A 21,403-nucleotide genomic window follows, 5' to 3' on the forward strand; every position below is an offset into this window, starting at 1 on the left:
ATTGTTAATGTCTATCCACTATGGCGTCACAATTGAATATTCGTGACGTCATGGCTTACAAAAAAACTGTTTCAAATTAGGGCCTTGTTTTGAACGAACATGTTTGATTGAAATTGATTTTTGTTTTAAACGCAACCCTAATTCCGAATCTGATGATATCGCGTCTCGCAATAACCTCGATACCACGGAAAAAGATAGAGTGGAATATGGTACGTATCGTGAAAAGATTTTGACTGCAATTCGAATATGGTAGCTTTCTGGGGATAGTGGCTGCTGCCAAAATGTCTTCACACTCTAAACTTAAATTGATACCACTTCATTCAGCACGCAACACCCTTTCTAATTTTTTTAAATCATTAATCCATATCCGATCCAAATCCCGGCAAAATCTGAGAATCCGTTTTCAAAATTATCCATAACCATACTATACTTAAGTACTTCGAAAAAGTATATTAGTAGAAGTACTCCGTTACCGACCGCCTCTGGTTTTATTATGACTCACTTGAGAAGAAGAGCCGTGTCTCTGCCTTGCGTAGATACTGCCAGTCTCTTCGGCATCCCATTTGTCATCTTCGGGCACGGATTCGAGCGAACGCCTGCTGCCCATGGACGGGCTGGGAGTCTTTTGTCGCACTGTCTGCAAATGAAGAATTGCGCGAATGAAATTTATACACCAAGCTCTGTCTTGACAGATTTACGCACCCTTCTGGCGAACTCGCGACCTCGCCTTCCTTGGGATCCCTGGGATGTTATGGAGTCGTTGTCGCCGTCGGCACCGTAGACAAAGTTTGTGGCACCTGAGTATGTGAGATATGACGTCCGGGCAAATGTAGTGCGATTCAGAGTTGGGCCACCAGAAAGTATGCAGCTTTTCCACATTACGTTAGAAGTAGAATTATAGCTATACGCATTTTTCTCAAATTAGATTAGAATCAGAATTACTGAATTCGAAAACAAAAGCGTGAGAATGACAACTGTCTGTCCAACAACCTTGACTCGTTTCGCAGTGCACAGCTCTCCCGTAGCATTTTAGGGAAACCATAAATTTGATTAGAAATAAAAATAGAGCATAGAATTATTAGAATTAGATCAACGGCATTTCGCTATAATTACTCTAATTAGACTGGTACGCCTGATACGGTGTATAGTATGCGAAGAGTATAGGTATTTTCACAAGTAAGATTCATTGCAAGTCCTGGAGACGAAAGTATGCTGGCATCATCGTAATATTCCTCAAAAGGCCTACATTCGTGAACGGGTCAATTCTGACTTATAGATAATCAACATAGGAGTGCCGTCTCCAATCTATATTTCCCATATTAAAGGAGCGCTGCTCTACATATGACGTGGTCTCAAATTTGAGTTCAAATCGTGAAAAACATTTCCGCATACCAGCCATTTTCCTTGGAAAGACAACGTATTCGAACTGCAGCTACAAGATTTTTTTTCACGAAATGTACCTTTCCAATAATCCTAGCTCTGTGGTACAACCGTCACGCGTTTGCAATTTTCGTGAAACCGGGTAACGATTTGGGTATCGAATTTGAAACGGATAATAATTTCCATGCCAGTGTTGACGGAATATGAGCCAGAACAACAGATGCGACCTCCAATTTGAACGCGATAATGAAGTGTATTCACAATGTGGTTTTGGATGTAGCTCAAACACGAAATAACATTTGTATTCAAAACATAAAATCGTCTCGTTTTATTCCGACATCGCGGATGCATTATAGTGACGATTGCTCATAAATGCTTATACAGACGCACAAGTAATGGAGAAATAGCTCACCACTATCCCCAAGCTTTGTTTCGCCGGGAGAATAGTCTCCCTGTTCACGGAACTTCGCTGCCTGTGGTGATTTGCTTGGTGACGACACGTTGGGCGACTGGTGTCCACTTGGCGAGGATCGCTGCTTCAAATCGTCCTCTCTTTCCAATTGTCTTTCTCGGTTATATTCTGAAGCAAATCGTGGCAGATCGCTAAAAGATTTGGAACTTGTGCACGTATTTGCCAGAGTTTATATAGGGTCCCGGTAGATTGTGAACACAAATAGTAGAATCTAACGCACTGGGAACAATCATATTCAAAAACCATACAAGTTCATGTATGTCCTTTTACAAACACATGTATCAAACACAAAGTTGTAACATTTGCAAAATTCATCGGCGATTTCAAAATCTCTTAATGTTTCATGAATGGAGAATCATCGTCAAGTCCATTGATTTGTTGTACCGACATATTTTACAGAGAGCGAATGACTACGTCATAATTGTTGATAACAATTACACTATAGTTGAAAATCATGTCAGTCGGTTATCAAGTCAGAGCATCTAACTTGATTTTGTAAACACATCAAACAATAAGCCTTCCCGCACCCCCAAAAAGGGTAAACCAACTCACTGTAAAGTTTGTCGCGTTCTCCTATTCTCAATTTTCGACGAAGCGATTATATAACAGGCCGCAGCTTTTGAGATATTTTGGAAATATCGAATTTGGTCAGAAATCCTGAGCACTTCACTTCGCTACGCTATAAATATCAATCTTGTTTCTGCGATGATGCGGACAAGACCACTTCTGGCATACTTAAAAAGATATGGAGTCATGTGGTTTAATGTATCACTTATCCCTGGGTATGCTGTGTCGCAGTAAAATGGACTTTATGTCTGATAACAGCGCAACGTTGACAGCTCATTAAAAACTGAGTGGAACTAACTATAAGCTACAGTCGTGCGCTAGGATCCTATTGACATCTAAATCTATATTAAGCCCGTTTGAAAGTTAATCAATTCAACAACATGGAATAGTCATTTGGCTGCTTGTGCTCTATTTCCCAGTTCGGCAAAACCTCAACTCCAAGATCTTAGCTACCAAAGCAAATGTATAGAACTATGGATCATTCTTCTAATAGTTGGTGAGATTTAAGTAGCCTGATTATTATAACACGGGGATTTTTTCAACAAGTTTATACATACAATTCATTGTGTATTTTCAGTATATGCAACAAGTTCGGCAGAGTCGTATGCAATCCACGGTATTCGTCAATTAAATAATAAGACGTAGTCATTGGTAAAGAATTTACTTCCAACAGCATGCTCTACTTATGATCCCTATGACGTACAATCATACGCGATAGCTACAGCGATTTGAGGAAATAGCCTGCTGAAACTTCGCTATCGTGTTTGCACAGTATTTGTGGATGTTGTCATAACGCATTGTCTGTCACACAAGGACACCGTGAACCCAAATGTGGATAAAATAGTTCGGTTAGTATGTGCACTGTGCAATGTCCATTAGGTATACTATATGAAGGCGGTAATATCATATGCAAAAGCAATCATATATAGAATGTATCGGGTTTCTCACTCCAAAACCGCAAACGCATACGCCAGAAGCATTTCTGCAAACGGATCGCCGCTAACTGTGTTTTCACAAAAACTCACCATTTTCGATCGACAGAGCTGATGACGACATCGTGTTTCTGCTCGACCTTGATTTTCGTATCGTTCTTTGCATTACCCGGGCTGTTTCTTCCGCGCTGTCCAGCGACGACGCGCTGTCGGAGTCGTCGTAAGACTTGGCTGAAATAGCGATGTACAACGTGAATTTGATATACAATAATTATTACCACCTGGTGCGGGCCATCATATAATCGTATTTATGCCTGAAATTTACCATATTTTCTCGTTTAAAAGTAGGCCTATACAGCCTATTCTTCGGCATTGAACGGAATAGTCAATGACGCCTTATATAATAACTAGACTAGACTGATACATATCCACAACTTGATTAATTCACAGGTGTAAAAGCATGTTATACACCTCTGGTGTGACAATGCAGGTGCGCACGGGACACGAATATGTGACGAATCCATGTGGACACGTGACGAAGAAAAAGACATTTCCTACTGTATAATCGGGCCAATAATTTGTAGAACCATGACGTTCTTAAACGCGTTGAGAAGAATATAATTTTAATAATGGCACCATAAAGATGTATTCCACCATGGCCTACTAAGTAGGGCTGGGCACAATGATTCGAGTACTCGAATCTGAATCGAGTATTAATTTTAATGATTCGAGTCGAGTAGTAAAAGACGATTTTTTCGAGTACTGAAGTTATGGGCTCCCCGCAACTGAAAGTTAATTTACGGACGATAATTATAGTTTTGATACTATTTTCCACTGTGGAAGTCTTCAAACCTTGATTGGCCGTGTCGCAGCATACCAGACATGGTACAAAGCAACGAACGTTACTGCAAATAACACATTTCCGAAGTCATGATCACCTCACAACATTGTCAAGAAGTGCAATCAAATCGGTATGGTCAAAAAATACCAAAGTATCTTTACTGTGACGGATAACAGGCATTTTGTTCCTTGTGGTATTATAAATGGTACATATTTGAACTTTGACATAGTACATTCTGTTGTGACGTCATAACGAGCGATACTCGATTACTCGACTCGACTCGAAGCGTTATACGTGATTCAGAATCGAATCACTTGGGTACTCGATTTTGCCCGGCCCTACTACTAAGCCATGATTTCACTCGCAGATACTAATATTCGACAACATGCTTGTCGCTTCTCGTTGTTACGAAACCGTTCCCCGACGAAACTCAGCGCTAGGTCTAAGTGTTTTATGTAACATAAGTACCGATTTTTTGTCGCCTTTTTTGTACCCTTGGAGTCGATCTTACAGATTCTCGAATCGGGGCCCTTCGTTTAATGCGACTCGATGACCGCGATATGTCGGATCCATTATTGCTCTTCGGTGGTTCTTTCTCAACCACAGTGATATTATTATTATCGGTACTAGCGTAATCTTTCTCTTTGGTTCCGTTAGCTTTCATTTCCAATTTGGCCCCGGCGACTATATCCGTCGGATAATTCCGTACTCCGAATATGGAGAGTAGTCCGCGACAGCACATCAGAGACGACATGGTGAAATATAGTTTCCATATACAGTGTATATATTATAGTTATACAATATACACCTATGTGGGTGCGCGCTGTGCAGATTATATAAGGCACTTGGTTTAATAATCGTCCATCTGTAATTCTCGCACAATCTCGTCTATGCTCGTCACTCATCTCAGCCAACAGATACATAACTTGCACCGCGCTTTTCTAACTATATGCCTCGAAAGTTCCGAGGGACTAACATTTCACTTTCAAAATAATTCTCGTCGAAATCGCTGAAGGTCAACAGCTGATATGTCGGCGTGGATAACGGGACGTGTTCTCAACTATTTTTGATTTAGAATGGGGGCAATGAAGCGACCAAACGAAAACAAGGAAAGCGAGATTGAGGCATGCTATTAAAATGGATGACAAAAAAACAACGGGCGCGAAATATGACGAAGCCATGTAACATTCGCTTTCTGTGAGAAACACTGCCAGTCAACTTGGATACTATGAAGAATATTTTGACAAATGATCTTGTATCTATATCAGTCGATATTTGAAGATTCTGTTCGATATCGATTTTTGGGACTCAATAGCGGCCCGTCCAAATTATGTTATCTTCATATTCATCTGTTGACTTGGAATAATTAACGGTCGATTGGAGTCGACAAAACCAAGCAGCACTAATATCGTGGGTGCAGAACCGGGTTAAGATCAACTTTGTTTATTTGCTCAAGGATGACAACGAATATGTGTACCATGATCGCGCGTATCGTGAGTTACGATTCACCCAGATATACCCGGTAATCCCGGATACTCGCGATGAAACAGGTCTCATCTAAATATACTTTTCGATAGAAAATGTAATCCTACGTGCCTCAAAGTGTAGGCTATTTAATATGTATACAGGCAGAGCAGCAGATGGCATGACGAAATTCCATTTATACAGTCTAATAAAGGCTGCTTAAAATTCACGTGTATTATTAGCTACGTGTTCTCGAGCCATTCATGTTCAGTGTGGTGTTTCAAGTTACCAATAAGGCATTCGACTAATGGCGTTACTATGGCGTTTTCCAGTTCTTCCTGAACACACACATCTAGGTACATTCGTACGCATTGCAAGCAACATAATAATTTAAAAAGAGGTAGCATATAAGAACGAATTCGGAACCGTGGCCTGGCGTATGCTATATCTAGGCTACTTCCTGTGGCGTGAGTAACGTTGTTCAGTTACGGGTGAACTTACAACAATTTGCGAGCAGCACCATTATCATATACCTAGTAAGTATACCCGCTCCTTCATAACTAAACGTTCGCCGAAATACGAGAATTACACCACTTCAGCACTGCATGGTATAGCACGCGTCAAGACTTTTACGGAATCTGAAGGATTCTGAAGCGAACCCTACGACAGAGAAGACATGACCAGAAACAAGATAAACCTCCAACACCTAGGTAGGAAATCTGGAGTCGACCTTGGTCGGACTCGATCCCGCAACCCATTGGGGTTGCAGCTGTGTATTATACCACTACGCTACCTGGTCACTGTGATGCATTGGGAAATAGATTGTACTATATCCCCATTCCCCCAAATGCCCTGAAAACGATGTTATCGAGTTCGCGCCTTAAGCGTGGGAATTTCTCTGTTATATATTTACTTATTTAGCATTCTTTGAACAAGTCCGATTGCTAGCGAACATCACGTGAATAAGCTACCGTAATTTCCAGAACCAAACAGCGGACCATGTGCGTCGTGTATACTTAGACTTAGAATGTATCTATTGCAGAAAATATACATAGCGTTATGACTGTTCAACTTTTCATTCATTCATTTGTTTAAGAATAGTTTCATCGATTGAAAACAGCACAATAATGAGATACAATGAAAAGATACAAATGAGTGGAAACGACCTGGAGCAGCCCATGATGCAATGATATAATCTATAATCACAAAAAAAAATCTTATCAAAATATGTAGTTTAAATTCTGGTAAAATGCTCAAATATGTCGTCCATCTAAACTCGAGTAACTCAACCCTCAGTTTATAGCAGTGAACGCATCGGAGACTATATCACGCTCGACCCGACGAATACTCACATATTCTACGCCAAGCATGTCATTTCTTATTGTACGTGTTATGTACACGCATCGAGCGACTTGACTCCAATAAAAGTTGCTGGAATTATACGCTTTGATGAATAACCGTACCGTAAAGAACGTCATTACTTATTGATACACAATAATTCTCAATTTCAATACGCCACGACGGATAGCACACTAATCTCCGTGTAACGCGGTCTGCGTCTATAAGATACGTCCGAGGCGATCTACAGTGGGCGTACAATAGTTTGGCGTCTCAAAGCAAATATTGATGGGATAGCCTAAGGAATTTATAACTTTTGTTTGCATTGACGTATAGATACTTGTGTAAACCTTTGCGAATTGTACGGTCTCAAAATATGAGGAATTCGGAACACTTGAAAAATAAACCGTAACACGCAATGACACGATGTACGTAAAGGCCGCTTTTATAATTTGAAGTGTTAGTGGTGCACACGTGAGTCTCGCCATGTATCCACATTCCACACGAATCGCAATTTATTTTTGGTATACCACACATTAATATTACAACATTCAGCAAATCGCTTCGGACTCATATATTTATTATGTTGTGTTCCAATCTTTTGTCCGGTGTTAAACCCAATATCAGCGTCGGTCGTCATACGGACGCCCAGGTTTAATTGCGTAATGCTGTTGAAATTTTTCTTCTAACTATTGACATTGGCATACATATCGGCATAGGATATTTACGCAGATCTTTGGAAAATCGCCTCGCGTTATCAATCACGCTAAATGCAGAGAGGTGTACCACTGTACCGCATAGCGGATATACATAGGTAAGTCGCTCCAGTCTAAATTATATCACCAGCTTTGTTTAATAGCTTATTTGATGACTAAGTAAATCACTAAGTCTGGATTAATATTACTCGAAGTATCGACATAATGTCATGTTTTCTTCTTGTGTGTCCCGTCATTCTTAATTCTTTATATCTGTATTGTGATCACTGAACATTTGAACAGTTGGACATTCAGTGAACATAGCTGCGACTAGCGGGCCGACAGCGCGGTATCATGCATAGTGGGTAGGCTGATCTGGTGATTTTATACCGGGCCGATATTCTTATTTTGATTCATGCACAGCCCACTTTCGTTCTTTTGCAAGACGCTACGTGTGGATTGAATGGCGACGAGGAGCCAAAATAACCTCCAACGTGTAGAAAGGGGTTACGTTACGGGGTCGACCTTGGTCGGACTCAGGCCTGCAACCCGTTATTGGGTTGGCTGTTTCAATTGTAGATTTCAACAAGTAGTTACGAATTACAACCTCTATCCTCTGCTGCCATTGAATTACATGCAGTTTTCTGGCGTTTTGAACGGATGGATATATTATTAAAACGAACTATAAATTAGGGATGGTGCGAACCTCTGAAAGGTTCAGGTTCGTGTGAACGCGAACCTTTTTGAAAGGTTCTGTGTGAACACGAACGTGAACCTCATGACGTCACGTGACGTCATATTGCTAATTCCAATCCTATCTTTCAGTGAAGTGATAGCCTATGCACAAGTACACTTGTTGACTTGTACAGTGTACGTCAGGGGTGGACAAACTTTTGAGCTCGCGGGCCGCATTCAACATCTAAGTCCATTCGCGGGCCGCACTATATTGAATTGAGATTATTAGCGAAAAGGCAAATTGGTAATTAATCATATAGCAGTGGTTCCTGAACTTTATTAGACACGTCATCCTTTATGGTAGTGAAAAATCTCGCGCGCCCCTTTATCGTGATATCACAAAATATCCAAGAGAGGAATCAGAATGCTAGCAATCCCAGCGGATATTTTGATGGCATTTAAGGTTATGGCTGTAGACGAGAGAATTATCAAATATGAAATCTGGACAATAGCAATAACCATGACTTGGAGGCAAATCGCGCCGAGCGCAAAAAAATTTTCAGTTTACTGCGGCTTCGCGCCTCATTTCAGATGCTACTACGCCCCCCAGTTTGAGAACCACTGTCATATAGTGAACGAAGAAATATGGAGATAGTATATAAGTGGATCGTCAGTAACCAGTTTGTAAAGAAAAACGCTCGTGGGCCGAGCATTCAACATCTAAATCCATTCGCCTGCCGCACTATACAAAATTGGGATTATAAACCAAAACGCAATATTGGTATTTGATTATATGGTGAAGATGTGGAAATTCTATATATTTTTATTTAAAAAAAACCATTGCTTTGAGGATATGGTACGCGCGTCAGAAACATTGGCGAGATTTCAAAAGCTGCTGGTCGACCTCAATATAACCAATTTTCAAAACTAGGGATGAAAATCGGTTGTCCCGATTCTTAGAATAGGATGGAGATTTGAATCTGTGAGCAGTGATCTGTATAAATTTGCTGATTCTACTTTTGGTTCATCTCCAGGACACACGATGCCGGCAGCGTCATTATCATGTTAACTTCAAATAGGCTATATATAGATTTGATAAATATAAATACTTCTGCACATACAGAGAACGAATCTACCTACAACACGCGCGAATCGGTTTCTTCAAGAACAACACTAAAAGTAATAAACTTTTTGGAGTGGCCAATGTAAAATTACATCGTGATCTGAAAGTCATTCCCATTTTGACTTTCTGGAATGTTTAGCAATTAAAACCTTTTAAAATGCGTGGGCCTGGGCTATCGCACCAGCAATGAAATAAAAATATACTAGTCAGAATATAACTTATAATTATCATGGTCAAATATAATGAGAAAAAGTTTAATCGAGTCCCTGCAGAAATTAAATTTCTACTGCGCATTTCTTCAATATTTTAAATTCGATTCTTGAGCCTTTCGCGGGCCGCACAAAACGGTGTCGCGGGCCGCATCCGTACACGATACCTAGCGACGACTCGGGCCACATAATGCCACAATGCTGAGGTACATATTGGAGTTTTAAACGTCGCTAAATGTATCAACTGAGGCAATCAAATGATATAATAATCCCATAAAATCAATATTTTCCGTCGCTTAGCCAACAATTTCGACGACGGCTTACAAGGGAATAAAAGCTTACGCCTTAACGGTCTAGCCCAGACCGGACAATGTATTCAGCGTCTGAGTATTGCTACATTGATATCGAGCAGAGTGTAAAACAGGTTTCTATACTTGCTACCGATTTTACTCCATTAACAAGTTATACAGCAATAGCCAACACCTCAACCATACGGCTTTGGATTTAATGATACAGTGAACCTATACAGTCAAGTTTGACCCCGAACTCCTGCTAGATTTTTTACATCAGAAAACGATATTAATCTCATTGATTGGTGGAGTAAGCATCATTGCCGATCCCACTGTACTAACAGTGTGTTAAAAAGCCCAGACACAGAGCAAGCCACGCTCTCATAAAGTCGGCAGCTGAGACCCGAAGACGGACGCATGCAAGAGAAAGAGTGAAAGAGTGAATGCGCTGAGTGAAAGTCGTCCAACGAAGCAATGCATGATGTTGAAGATACTGACTGTACGATGAATCTGAACTGTACTATGAAACTGAACTGTACCTATATCTGTGTCGTGACGCACAAGGCCTAAACGGCGATAAGCGCCACTGTAATACCCGTGTAATAATAATAATAATAATAATAATAGCCAACACCTCAACCGTACGGCTTTGGATTTAATGATACAGTGAACCTATGCAGTCAAGTTTGACCCCGAACTCCTGCTAGATTTTTTACTTCAGAAAACGATATTAATCTCATTGATTGGTGGAGTAAGCATCATTGCTGACTACGCATTTCGCTCGTGATGTTGTGTGATTGCGGGTCAAGCTCACAGCAGAGAGTCACTAAATGTTCGCAAAGGGTAATAAAGCTGGATATTTCGAGCAAACATTTGTAACAAAGCAAGTAAAACTTTTGAGATTGTCAAGGTGCATGGTCGTTTACTGTTTATTTTTATACTGCCAGCGCCATGCATAGAGTGGCCCGCAGTTGAAATGCAATAAATTTGAACGAAAGATGTCATAATGAAGTGAAAATTGTAATAATACGCGAAAGGTTCACAGTGCAGAACCTACCAAGGTTCTGTTGTGAACGTGAACCTCTAAAATTCCGAGGTTCACACACAGAACGCGAACGTGAACCTCGCGTTCACACCATCCCTACTATAAATATCAGTAGAGACATTGGTTAAAAAATTTAGGTACTCCGTCATTTGATTTGCTGAATTTTTCTTTTTTACGATGCCCATCTTCGCCATTGCTTATTTTTATTCAGGAATAGGGACCGTGCCTTCTGTGTCCAATGGCAGGCGAATAAATACTCTGACTCATGCGTACAACCACTATGTTCCGCGCTTTAACCAATTGTACGTGAATGCACGCATTACGAATTTGCGATGATCAATCACGACTGACTGATGTAGAGAAAGTACGCTGTGTAATTTCTTTTCTGTCTTAGGCCACTAAGCGGATCTTGTAAGCCAGGGATATCGGAAAAACTGCCGAAATATTTACGCCATAGATCGGAACGACCGACAAGGTTCAGACTATATGTTACTAACAGCGGACGGAAATGAAAATGTGTTCCGATTTGGTATGGTGCAGCTTACAAACTGTAGATTACATAAATGTATCAGTTCTTCAGTGTAGCCTTTGGAAATGACTTACATATACGGCATCAGTCGTTGTTATTAGGGATGGTGTGAACGCGAGGTTCACGTTCGCGTTCTGTGTGTGAACCTCGGAAATTTAGAGGTTCACGTTCACAAACGAACCTTGGTAGGTTCTGCACTGTGAACCTTTTTCATATATTACAATTTTCACATCATTATAACATCTTTGGTTGAAATTTATTGCATTTCAACTGCGGACCACTCTACGCGTGGCGCTGGCAGCATAACAAAAAATGGACACTAAACGAGCATACCTCTTGATAATCACAAAAATTTTACGTGCTTTGTTACAAAAGTTTGCTCGAAATATCCAGCTTTCCATTTGTGAATATTTAGTGGCTGTCTGCTGTGAGCTTGACCCGCAATGACACAACATCAAGGGCGAAATACACTACATGTAGTTAGCGAATGATGCTTATTAAACCAATCAATGGAATTGATATCGTTGTCTGATGGAAAATATCTTGCAGGTGTACGGTGTCAATCTTGACTTCATATGTTTATTGTATCATAACAACAGAATCCACACTATTGGGATGTTGGTATGCTACAGCTGTATAACTTGTTAACTTAAGGGTAATATCGGTAGTAAGTATAGAAACTCGTTTTACACTCTGCTCAATATCAACGTCGCAATACTCAGACGCCGAATGCATTGTCCGGTCTGGCCTAGACCGTTAAGCTTATATTCCCTTGCAACTCCTCGTCGAAATTGTTGGCAAAGCGACGAAAGAGATTGATTTTATGGGATTATTATATCATTTGATTGCCCCAGTCGATATATTTGGCGACGTTTAAAACGGTAATAGGTACTTCAGCATTGTGGCATTATGTGGCCCGAGTTATCGCTAGGTATCGTGTAGAATAATATAGACCAGTGCTTTTCAACCTGTGTGACGGTTCGCACTAGTGCGAATGAAAAAAATTGCAGTGCGAATGACGAAGGTGGTGCGAACAGTGCGAATGAAAATCCGGATCAAGTGCGAATGAAAAATGTGAATAATTGGTAATTTTTGTAACGTGGAATGATTCAAATAAACCTAATAGGAAATTCAAGGGCAGTGTAACTTTTGTAGTGGCGACGCAATTGTAAACTTGTTTCACTTGCGACGCACCACTAATCGTAGCTCTCACAAGCCGTGGTGAAATAATATTTTCGCTCTATAATTATTACGTAACCAAAAGCCTGGTTTGGAAGCTGGTGTAGTGGGAGACATACAGTATATCAGCACGTCTGAGCTTGCGACAGGCTGAAAAAATTACCATCATTACAGACTCACATTTGAAAGTTACCGTAACATAAATTTTTATCAATTTTTACCCTTTCAAGGGTCAAGGCAAAGGGTGTAATTTTGGGTCGACACGGTGCCAGAACTATATGTTAATATGTAGGTAATATTTGTTTAATTTCTTGCAAAAAATCCTACAATAGTTTTTACAGATCCAAGGTCACTGTGTTGGGTACTGTATAGCCAATAAGCGAGGCACGCAGAAAAGATGACTTTATCATGATACTTCATGATAAGATATGTCAGACTGTTTGTTTGGAAAACATGGCCGGTGTGTTACTACATGTTACTAGTGTACGGGTATGTAACGAGCGAGTTCAGGTCTATGAGACTCATTCATTTCGAGGCCAACCCTTTCTGCGTCGGGGCACATGAAGACGTAAAGTTTTGGCCAACAAACCGCTGATAAGATGCGGGGCCAACATAAGCGGCGACAAAACCTTGGTCTAAAAACTACCGATGCTGGATGGCCAAAACTTTCCATATATGGGTATGATCCGTAGACAGTAGTACAACTGCGACATGAATATGAATTTAATTCGCCCTAATTTAAAATCGCGTGCGTCAGACATGTTTTGTGGAGCTGTGTTGGGTAGAATTGTGGTATGCACGTTCTGTATGTCATACATCTCTGTAAAATCGTAGCATACAACTCTAACGTTACAAATGAATTCCATTACATGAGGCTCGAGTCGCGAGATGCCACAAAAATTGAGATTGAGTGTAAAAGATGCTTTACCGTTATTAAACTGTGATGAATTCTTAAGTTAGATTGAGCTAAAGAGCAGAACACACAGTATCGTGAGTTTATTTGTTCCTTCCATATACTCGCGAAACAGAAGCTGGAGCAACAAGGTAGCGAGCTCTAATCAATGTGCCTACTCTCCTTGATCGTTTTGCACCTAATGTTCTAAGACATAAGGCAAAAGCCTCAACACAAACATGTGGATTTTTCACCATTTCGACAAACTGAAGTCTCCGGGGCCTTTGTGTCAGCTCTCCAAAACGATTTCTGCCAGCAAGCATTTTTCACTCGCCAAAGATACGCTGTATTTTGCATAAGAGTGCAGAACAGATTTCAGGACCTGGCCATCCAAGTACTAGTAAACGTTCTTGTACAAAACCCAACAATTTGTTTGGCCGATAAGGGTTTTAGTGAAATAGTTGAAATCAAGACGAGCGAAAAAAGTTGCCTTTTTGAGAGAGTTGATAGCTTAAGATAAATAGTAGCCAATTTGTTGCACATCTCAACAAAATGTTGTTAAGTATCTTAATTTTCTTATTCTATAACAATTTTCGAATAGGTTGTGCGAATGAAATTTATTTTTCAAAAAAAGTGCGAATGGAGCTCAAAAAGGTTGAAAAGCACTGATATAGACTATCACTTCGCTGAAATGTTGGGGTGTAATTAGCAATATGACGTCACGTGACGTCATGAGGTTCACGTTCGCGTTCACACAGAACCTTTCAAAAAGGTTCGCGTTCACACGAACCTGAACCTTTCAGAGGTTCACACCATCCCTAGTTGTTATAGAGAAGTTGAGGTATCGTGAGATCTTATCAGCTCATAGTCTGCGATTGATGCGTACTAGACTGGACAAAATAGAGTAGGCTACCTGCCTGATTCTAATCTGAATCAAGTATTTATTTACAAATTGATTAGAGATATATGAGAGCATTAGTCCACACTCCAGACGTTTTCGAAGATGTGAAATAGTTGCCTGTTGACTTCTTAGTATCGGGGCGTTTACGATCTAGAAAGGCTGCATTATTTTGTTCCATATGTTGTTAGCAATCTTAAGTGGGACAATAACATTCAATAGCCAGGGCAGTCCAAATGAAGTGTATTCTTTTCTACATATCCTGAATGTATATATAACATTTATATTTATAGTATATATGCTAGACTACAAGTTTTAAACACATTTCCACTGTCACTACGGGGTTATAGATATGGCGGAGCTTTACAAGATACAACAGGCGGTGTCGGAGTATTCTTCAAACGTCAACAACAACTTCCCCGATTTCGCGAGGTCAATCATCAACTTCGTCAACACTGAGAGACAGATAACAGACGAAACGAGCCCGATGGAATTGCTGGTAGATGCCGGCTGCGGTAGCGGTGGCCCAACGAGAATTTTCGCGCCGTTTTTCAAACGCATTATCGGAGTCGACCCAAGCGAAGAGCAGATCGCTGCAGCCGAAAGCGACACCAATTGCGACAATGTGGAGTACATGGTCGGATCTGGCGAAAATATCCCAGTCGGAATGGAAACCGCGGACGTCATTATCTCGTACTTTGCGATACAATATATGAATTTGGAGAAGTATGTTGCTGAATGCAGGCGGGTTTTGAAACAGGAAAGGCTTGCTTTATCATTCGGTCACGATTACAGTAATATCGAACCGCTCGACTTGGGTGACAGTAAACCTGTTCAGGACCTACTGAAGTCATTTTTTGAAGTAGCAAAGATCTTCTTCGCCGATAACCGGCCGGATTAAAGCTGCTGGCTTGACCGATATCAATCGATCTTTGACAATATCAACGGCATAAGCAAAAAACGCGTGGACGATATCTGTCATCGACAAGAAATGAGACTGATCGATTTCAAACTCAGACTTCTCTCGATACCGGAATATCGCAGTTATGACGAAGACGTGAACCTCAAAACTGGCAAGCACCCAGTAGATGAGCTCATGCTCGACATCAAGCGACGATGGGAGTTATCACAGTTACCCGACGACGCAATTCGTATCAGAATGACGTATTTTTTCTTCGCGATATGCTTGCGAAAATGAACCCTAGGCTTCGACTGACCGATGAACATTTGACCCAGAACAGTGGTTTTTAACCCCTGGATCGCACCGACGGTTCGGTTACGAATCTGAAATTTGACTCATTCTGTATTCTTTAAACATGGCAGAAGGACCAGCACCACGACCATTCGACGAGGGTCCTAGATAACCTCCAACGCTTGAATGGATTCTGAAGTGCTTCATTTACATATTGCTCCTGTTATAGTTTCGACCTCTATCCTATCCTCTCGTGGCATTACAATATCCTGGTGTTTTGAACCGGTGGACATGATATATTAAAACGAAATATATGTCCGTGCAGTGATTGGCTTTACACGCTCAGTTTGTCTCATCTTCACAAATATTGTTTCATCAATGCCGAATAGCATCGGTGTCTTTTGTGTTCTATGACATGCGTATAATACTCTTTCCTCAGCGCACAACGGCTGTTTGTTGCTTTAGCGTTAACCAATTGCACGTAAAAGACACTGATTTCAAATTTAGGATGACCAATAACGGCCAATTGTTCTACACAAGCTACGTAAGCATAACAGCCGGATAGTTGATTGTGTTTCAAGCCGCTGAGATGACCTGGTCTGGTGTATTAAAGGAATCATCCATGCACGGGAAACTGGATAGAAGATCAATGCAAAATTTTAAAACTGTATGACCTTCACGATTATCGGTTGGAAGGGAATCAAATTTGGTGTACAACGTTTTTTTAGGCAATCTGACGATTTAATCGCCTAGCAAGCAAGATTTGGAAAGGAAATTTATGAACACTGAACAGCCATTGTGTTCAGTTAAGTCAGGAGTGGCATTGCGGTGTTGTCTTCTCAAATCCCTTTAGCTACACATATGTATTGGCCTCCAAGTTCCATGCTCATTTTCCATGTCGTTTCAGGGTTAGAGCCTGACAAGACACAACATGTGGATTGTGGAATCATACTACTCGTCAAAAGTCACGGCAGATCCGTCTGCCTTGACATCGCGTCATCAAGCAACAACCTCACCAAGACAGAGACAGGCAGATATCAAACGACTCGAGCCCGATGGAACGACTGGTAGCCGACTGTGGCGAGAATCTTCGCGCCGTTTTTCAAACGAATTCTCGGAGTTGTCCCAAGCGAACAGCAGATCGCTGTAGCCAAAAGCGAGACTACGTTGATGACGTTGTCGTACTTCGTGATAGTCTTGCGAAAATAATTCGAAAGCTTCGACTGACTGACGAATGTTTCAACTAGATCGGTGGTTCTTCATCTCTGAGTCGCGACCGAACCTTAGATCGCCGAGCCTACGAAAATGGTTCGCGACGACCTGTTCGTTACGAAACTAAAATGTGACTATTTCTCCATTGAGACATAGTCGAAGGACCAGCGAGCTATTAAAATATATTCATGGAAGAAAGGAGATAAATTCCAACTTCCAGGGATGAATTCTGCAGTCGAGTCGCTCGGACTCGAATCTGCAGCCCGTCGGTGTTACAGCAGTGCAACGTACAAATACGCTACTGTATTCTCACCGCCACCGCGGTGGATCTTTGATATATACTACGTGCCGCGAAGCTTTTTGGAATAAACTGTATCAATCAGTGGTTCCTAAACTTTGACAGCCTGTGCCACACTTGTAGAAAAATACTTATTGCACTTGTGCCTAGGGTTGCATTTGAATCAATTGGTTGTTAAAAACACTTTGTTTAAAACATGTTTTAAGCAGTGTTTTACACAAAAACATTTAAAAAAATATTGCGTTACTTTTTAAGTTGTATAATTATGCCATAATTGTGTAAATACTTTCCAAAAATCACGTTGTATGAGCCTATGGACGAATTACACCCGATATAGCCGACGTATGCGATATGGAAAGGATGGAACCCTCGAAATAGTCGGCTCAACGGCTATAGTACGTGGATATTGGTACGGAACGAATGTTCTGATGATGATGTCCGCTGATCGTAAAAATGCTGCATGACGATGTAGTCCTGGTTAAGAATATTTTTGGTCCGTATATGACAGGGGTTGGAAGCCTATTTCGACAAAGGAGCTATATTTACCCTATATTTTCAATTGTCGATGTCAATCGACTATGACGTTACAATTGAATATTGGTGACGTCATAGCTTAAAAATGTTTTAAACAAGGGCCTTGTTTTAAACATGTTCGTTTTAAATTGATTTTTGTTTTAAATGCAACCCTACTCGCGGCACACTTACAAGGGAAGAAAAGTTTCTGAAAAAGTTATTTTCACGTGGCAATACGATGAATGTGCTTTTGATGCGAACATTTGGATACTGCTGAAACGCGGTGGCATGTCATGCATATCCGTTGCATTCTTTACTTCCAAACCGTCCCTCTCGTTTACGTCTTTTAATTTTCGTTAAAGCAAGAAAGACCTGATAAAAATGCCGTTCACTTGCAATTGGCAATATAATATTGATTTACTTTTGCATCGATCATGGAACATGCATAACCGTGTTTTGTCTTCAATTCTTAGCAGTGTCTCTCGTTTACAGCTTGTAATGTCGGTCAAAGCAGGCGAAATATGTTCAAATAGCCTGAGTTGATGAACATGTCAATGGGAACACAATTCGGATTGCTATTGCACCGATCGTGGAATAGGATTTGGAAGCGTCCATTTATTTCGTGTTAACAGCGATTGAAAAAACTGGTCGTTTCGTTAATGAATGAGGTGGTCTTCTATTTCAGCAGAATCGAATCGATTCCAAGTCGAGTATTTATTCACGAAGTCTGGAAGAATGTTCAAACTGAATAGAGGGACTTGGCCGTGTAACCTCAGATGTTTGCGAAGACGTGTAAAAGTGGTCAGTCAGGAGTGACGTGGATTCTCAAATGCGCATCGTCATAATTGTTTTATTTTATTGCCGAATAGAATCGGTGTTCCGTGACAAGCGTATAAGTACTCTTCCTCATGCGTACAACGACTGCGTCGCGCTTTAACTAAAGCAATAGCAAGAAAAGGCACGCATTACCAAATTGCGGATCAACAACTACTGAACGGTTTAGAGAACCTGCGCAAGCGTGACGGCCGTGTATTTTCTTGTCTACCTTTGGGGCCGCTAAGCGGATTTTGTAAGTGAGGGAATCGTCAATAGCTTAGTTCTGACAAACTGCGGTACAAGGTTCATCCTTATGTTTCTCAACACCGGAAGGAAATGAAAACATGTTCAGATGCGGTAGGGTGCAGCTTACAAAATGCAGATTAGGCTACATACATGCATGTAAAATTGACTGTAGATTACTGAACACGTTGTCAGTTCTTCAGAGCAGCTTTTGTGTTGACGTCGTTATGGCATCAATCGTTGTCATCGGTTAAACTAGAGAAGTTGGGTGTCGTGAGATGTCATCAGCTCATAGTGTGCGATCAATGCGTTCTAGGCTGAGGAAAATAGAGTACCTGCGTGATTGGGTTCCGAGTCAAGGGTTTATTTACGAACTCTGAACGAATGGTCGAAATGAGTAAAAAATATTTGAGAGCCCGAGTCCAGACGTTAGCGAACATGTGAAATAATGGCCTGTTAACTTCGTAGTATCGGGACGTTGACCATCCGGAAATGCTGCATAATTTTGTTCCTTATGTTCTTAGCAACCTCAAGTGGGACCATAACATTCGACACACAGGGCAGTGCAGATGCAGTGTATTCTTTTCTACATGTTATGTATGTATTGTATACATAATATATGGACTACAAGTTTTATACACATTTCCACTGTCACTACAGGGTTATAAATATGGCAGAGCTTTACAAGATAGAACATGCGGTGTCAGAGTATTCATCAAACGTCAACAACAACTTTCCTGATTTCGCAAGATCAATCATCAACTTCGTCAGGACTGAGAGACAGCTAACAGACGAAACGAGCCCGATGGAATTGCTGGTAGATGCCGGCTGCGGTAGCGGTGGCTCAACGAGAATTTTCGCGCCGTTTTTCAAACGCATTATCGGAGTCGACCCAAGCGAAGAGCAGATCGCTGCAGCCAAAAGCGACACTAATTGCGACAATATAGAGTACATGCTCGGATCTGGCGAAAATATACCAGTCGAAAAGGAAACCGTGGACGTTATTATCTCGTACTTTGCGATACAGTATATGGATTTGGAGAACTATGTTACTGAATGCAGGCGGGTTTTGAAGCAGGACGGGCTGGCTTTATCATTCGGTCACGATTACAATAATATCGAACCGCTTGACTCGGGTGACAGCAAACCTGTTCAGGACATATTGAAGTCATTTTTTGAAGCAGCAAAAATCTTCTTCACAAATAACCGTCCGGATTTAGGCTGCTGGCTGGACCGATATCAATCGATCTTTGACAATATCGACGGCATAAACAAGAAACGCGTGGACGATATCTGTCATCGACAAGAAATGAGACTGATCGACTTCAAACTCAGACTTCTCTCGATACCGGAATATCGCAGTTATGACGAAGACGTGCACCTCAAAACTGGCAAGCACCCGGTAGATGAGCTCATGCTCGACATCAAGCGGCGATGGGAGTTATCACAGTTACCCGACGCGGAAATTCGTATCATAATGACGTATTCTTTCTTCGTGATATGCTTGCGAAAATAAACCCTAGGCTTCAACTGACAACGAACATTTCACCAAAATCAGTGAATCTTGACCCCTGGATTGCGACGACGGTTTGGTTACAAATTTAAAATTGGACTCACTTTGTGTTATTTAAACATGGTAGAAGGACCGGCACCACGACCATTCGACGAGGGTCCTAGATAACCTCCAACGGATTCTGAGGTGTTTCATTTATATATTGCATCTGTTCTGGTTTAGACCCCTATCCTCTCATGGCATTACAATATCCTGGTGTTTTGAACCGGTGAACATGATATATTAAAACGAAATATATGTCCGTGCAGGGATTGGGTTTACACGTTCAGTTTGTCTCATCGTCACAAATGTTGTTTTATCATTGCCGAATAGGATCGGTGTCTTTTGTGTTCCGTGACGTGCGTATAAAAAAAACTCCTTCCTCGGCGCACAACCGATGTTATTGCTTTCACCAATTCCACGTTAAATAGACTGATTGCCAATTCGGGATGATCAATAACGGCCAAATGTACTAGACAAGTTACGTAAGCATGACATGCTTGTCTTTTGAGCCGCTGAGATGACCTGGTATATTGAGGAAATCGTCCATGCCCAGGAAACTGGATAGAAGATCGATTGAAGATTGTAAAACTGTAAGAGGTTGCAAGGGATTAAAATTTGGTGTGCATCGTTTTTTAGGCAACCTGACGATTTAATCGCCTAGCAAGCAAGATTTGGAAAAATTTTTTATGAACAGCCCTAGTGTTCAGTTAGGAATGGCATTATGGTGTTGTCTTCTCAAATCTTTTTTGCTGCAAATATGCGTATTGGACCTAAAGCTCCGTGCTCATTAGGGCTACTCAAAAATTACTTTTTCTCAAATCGTACTGGCTACTTGATAAAATTGTTAGGTTACCTAATTTAAGCCTACACACCAAATTTGGCTGAATTCCAACCAGTAGAAGCGGAGTTATTGCCGTCGAAAAATTTGGATTTTAATAAAATAGTATTTTCTATAGTAAATAATTGAAGAATTGGTCGCCGTAAATACTATTTTATTCATAATCCAAATTTTTCGACGGCAATAACTCCGCTTCTACTGGTTGGA

General features: G+C 40.9%; 3 protein-coding genes across 6 annotated transcripts in view; 2 read left to right on the forward strand and 1 right to left on the reverse strand.

The window, feature by feature from the left end:
* LOC145450102 (synaptotagmin-16-like) overlaps positions 1-21,403 on the reverse strand; it is a 35,855-nt gene that overhangs the window by 7,490 nt on the left and 6,962 nt on the right. For 3 of the 4 annotated variants that reach the window (XM_080328588.1, XM_080328587.1, XM_080328586.1), the window contains exons 3-6: positions 3,445-3,582; positions 1,793-1,960; positions 703-797; positions 503-637 (exon numbers count right to left, since the gene is read on the reverse strand). In XM_080328588.1, the coding sequence (XP_080184714.1) occupies positions 503-637; positions 703-797; positions 1,793-1,960; positions 3,445-3,582 (536 nt within the window). Of the gene's footprint in view, positions 1-502; positions 638-702; positions 798-1,792; positions 1,961-3,444; positions 3,583-4,660; positions 8,130-21,403 lie in introns of those variants that run through there. The other variant, XM_080328585.1, reaches the window with a different exon arrangement.
* LOC145450107 (uncharacterized) lies at positions 14,488-16,056 on the forward strand. Its single transcript, XM_080328592.1, has one exon. The coding sequence runs from the start codon at positions 14,882-14,884 to the stop codon at positions 15,428-15,430; it is 549 nt and encodes a 182-aa protein (XP_080184718.1). The 5' UTR covers positions 14,488-14,881; the 3' UTR covers positions 15,431-16,056.
* LOC145450106 (uncharacterized) lies at positions 18,890-20,815 on the forward strand. Its single transcript, XM_080328591.1, has 3 exons — positions 18,890-18,917; positions 19,328-19,400; positions 19,464-20,815. The coding sequence occupies exons 1-3, from the start codon at positions 18,905-18,907 to the stop codon at positions 20,317-20,319; spliced, it is 942 nt and encodes a 313-aa protein (XP_080184717.1). The 5' UTR covers positions 18,890-18,904; the 3' UTR covers positions 20,320-20,815.

Source organism: Botryllus schlosseri, chromosome 11 (genome assembly GCF_051294905.1).
Source record: "Botryllus schlosseri isolate E-star chromosome 11, Bs_hap1, whole genome shotgun sequence".
In the NCBI taxonomy this organism is placed as follows: Eukaryota; Metazoa; Chordata; class Ascidiacea; order Stolidobranchia; family Styelidae; genus Botryllus; species Botryllus schlosseri.

Coding starts and splice junctions, on each gene's coding strand:
- LOC145450107 (XM_080328592.1), top strand. CDS start 14,882: ATGGCGGAGCTTTACAAGATACAACAGGCGGTGTCGGAGTATTCTTCA.
- LOC145450106 (XM_080328591.1), top strand. Junction 19,401..19,463: donor TATTCTTTTCTACATGTTAT/GTATGTATTGTA, acceptor CTGTCACTACAG/GGTTATAAATATGGCAGAGC.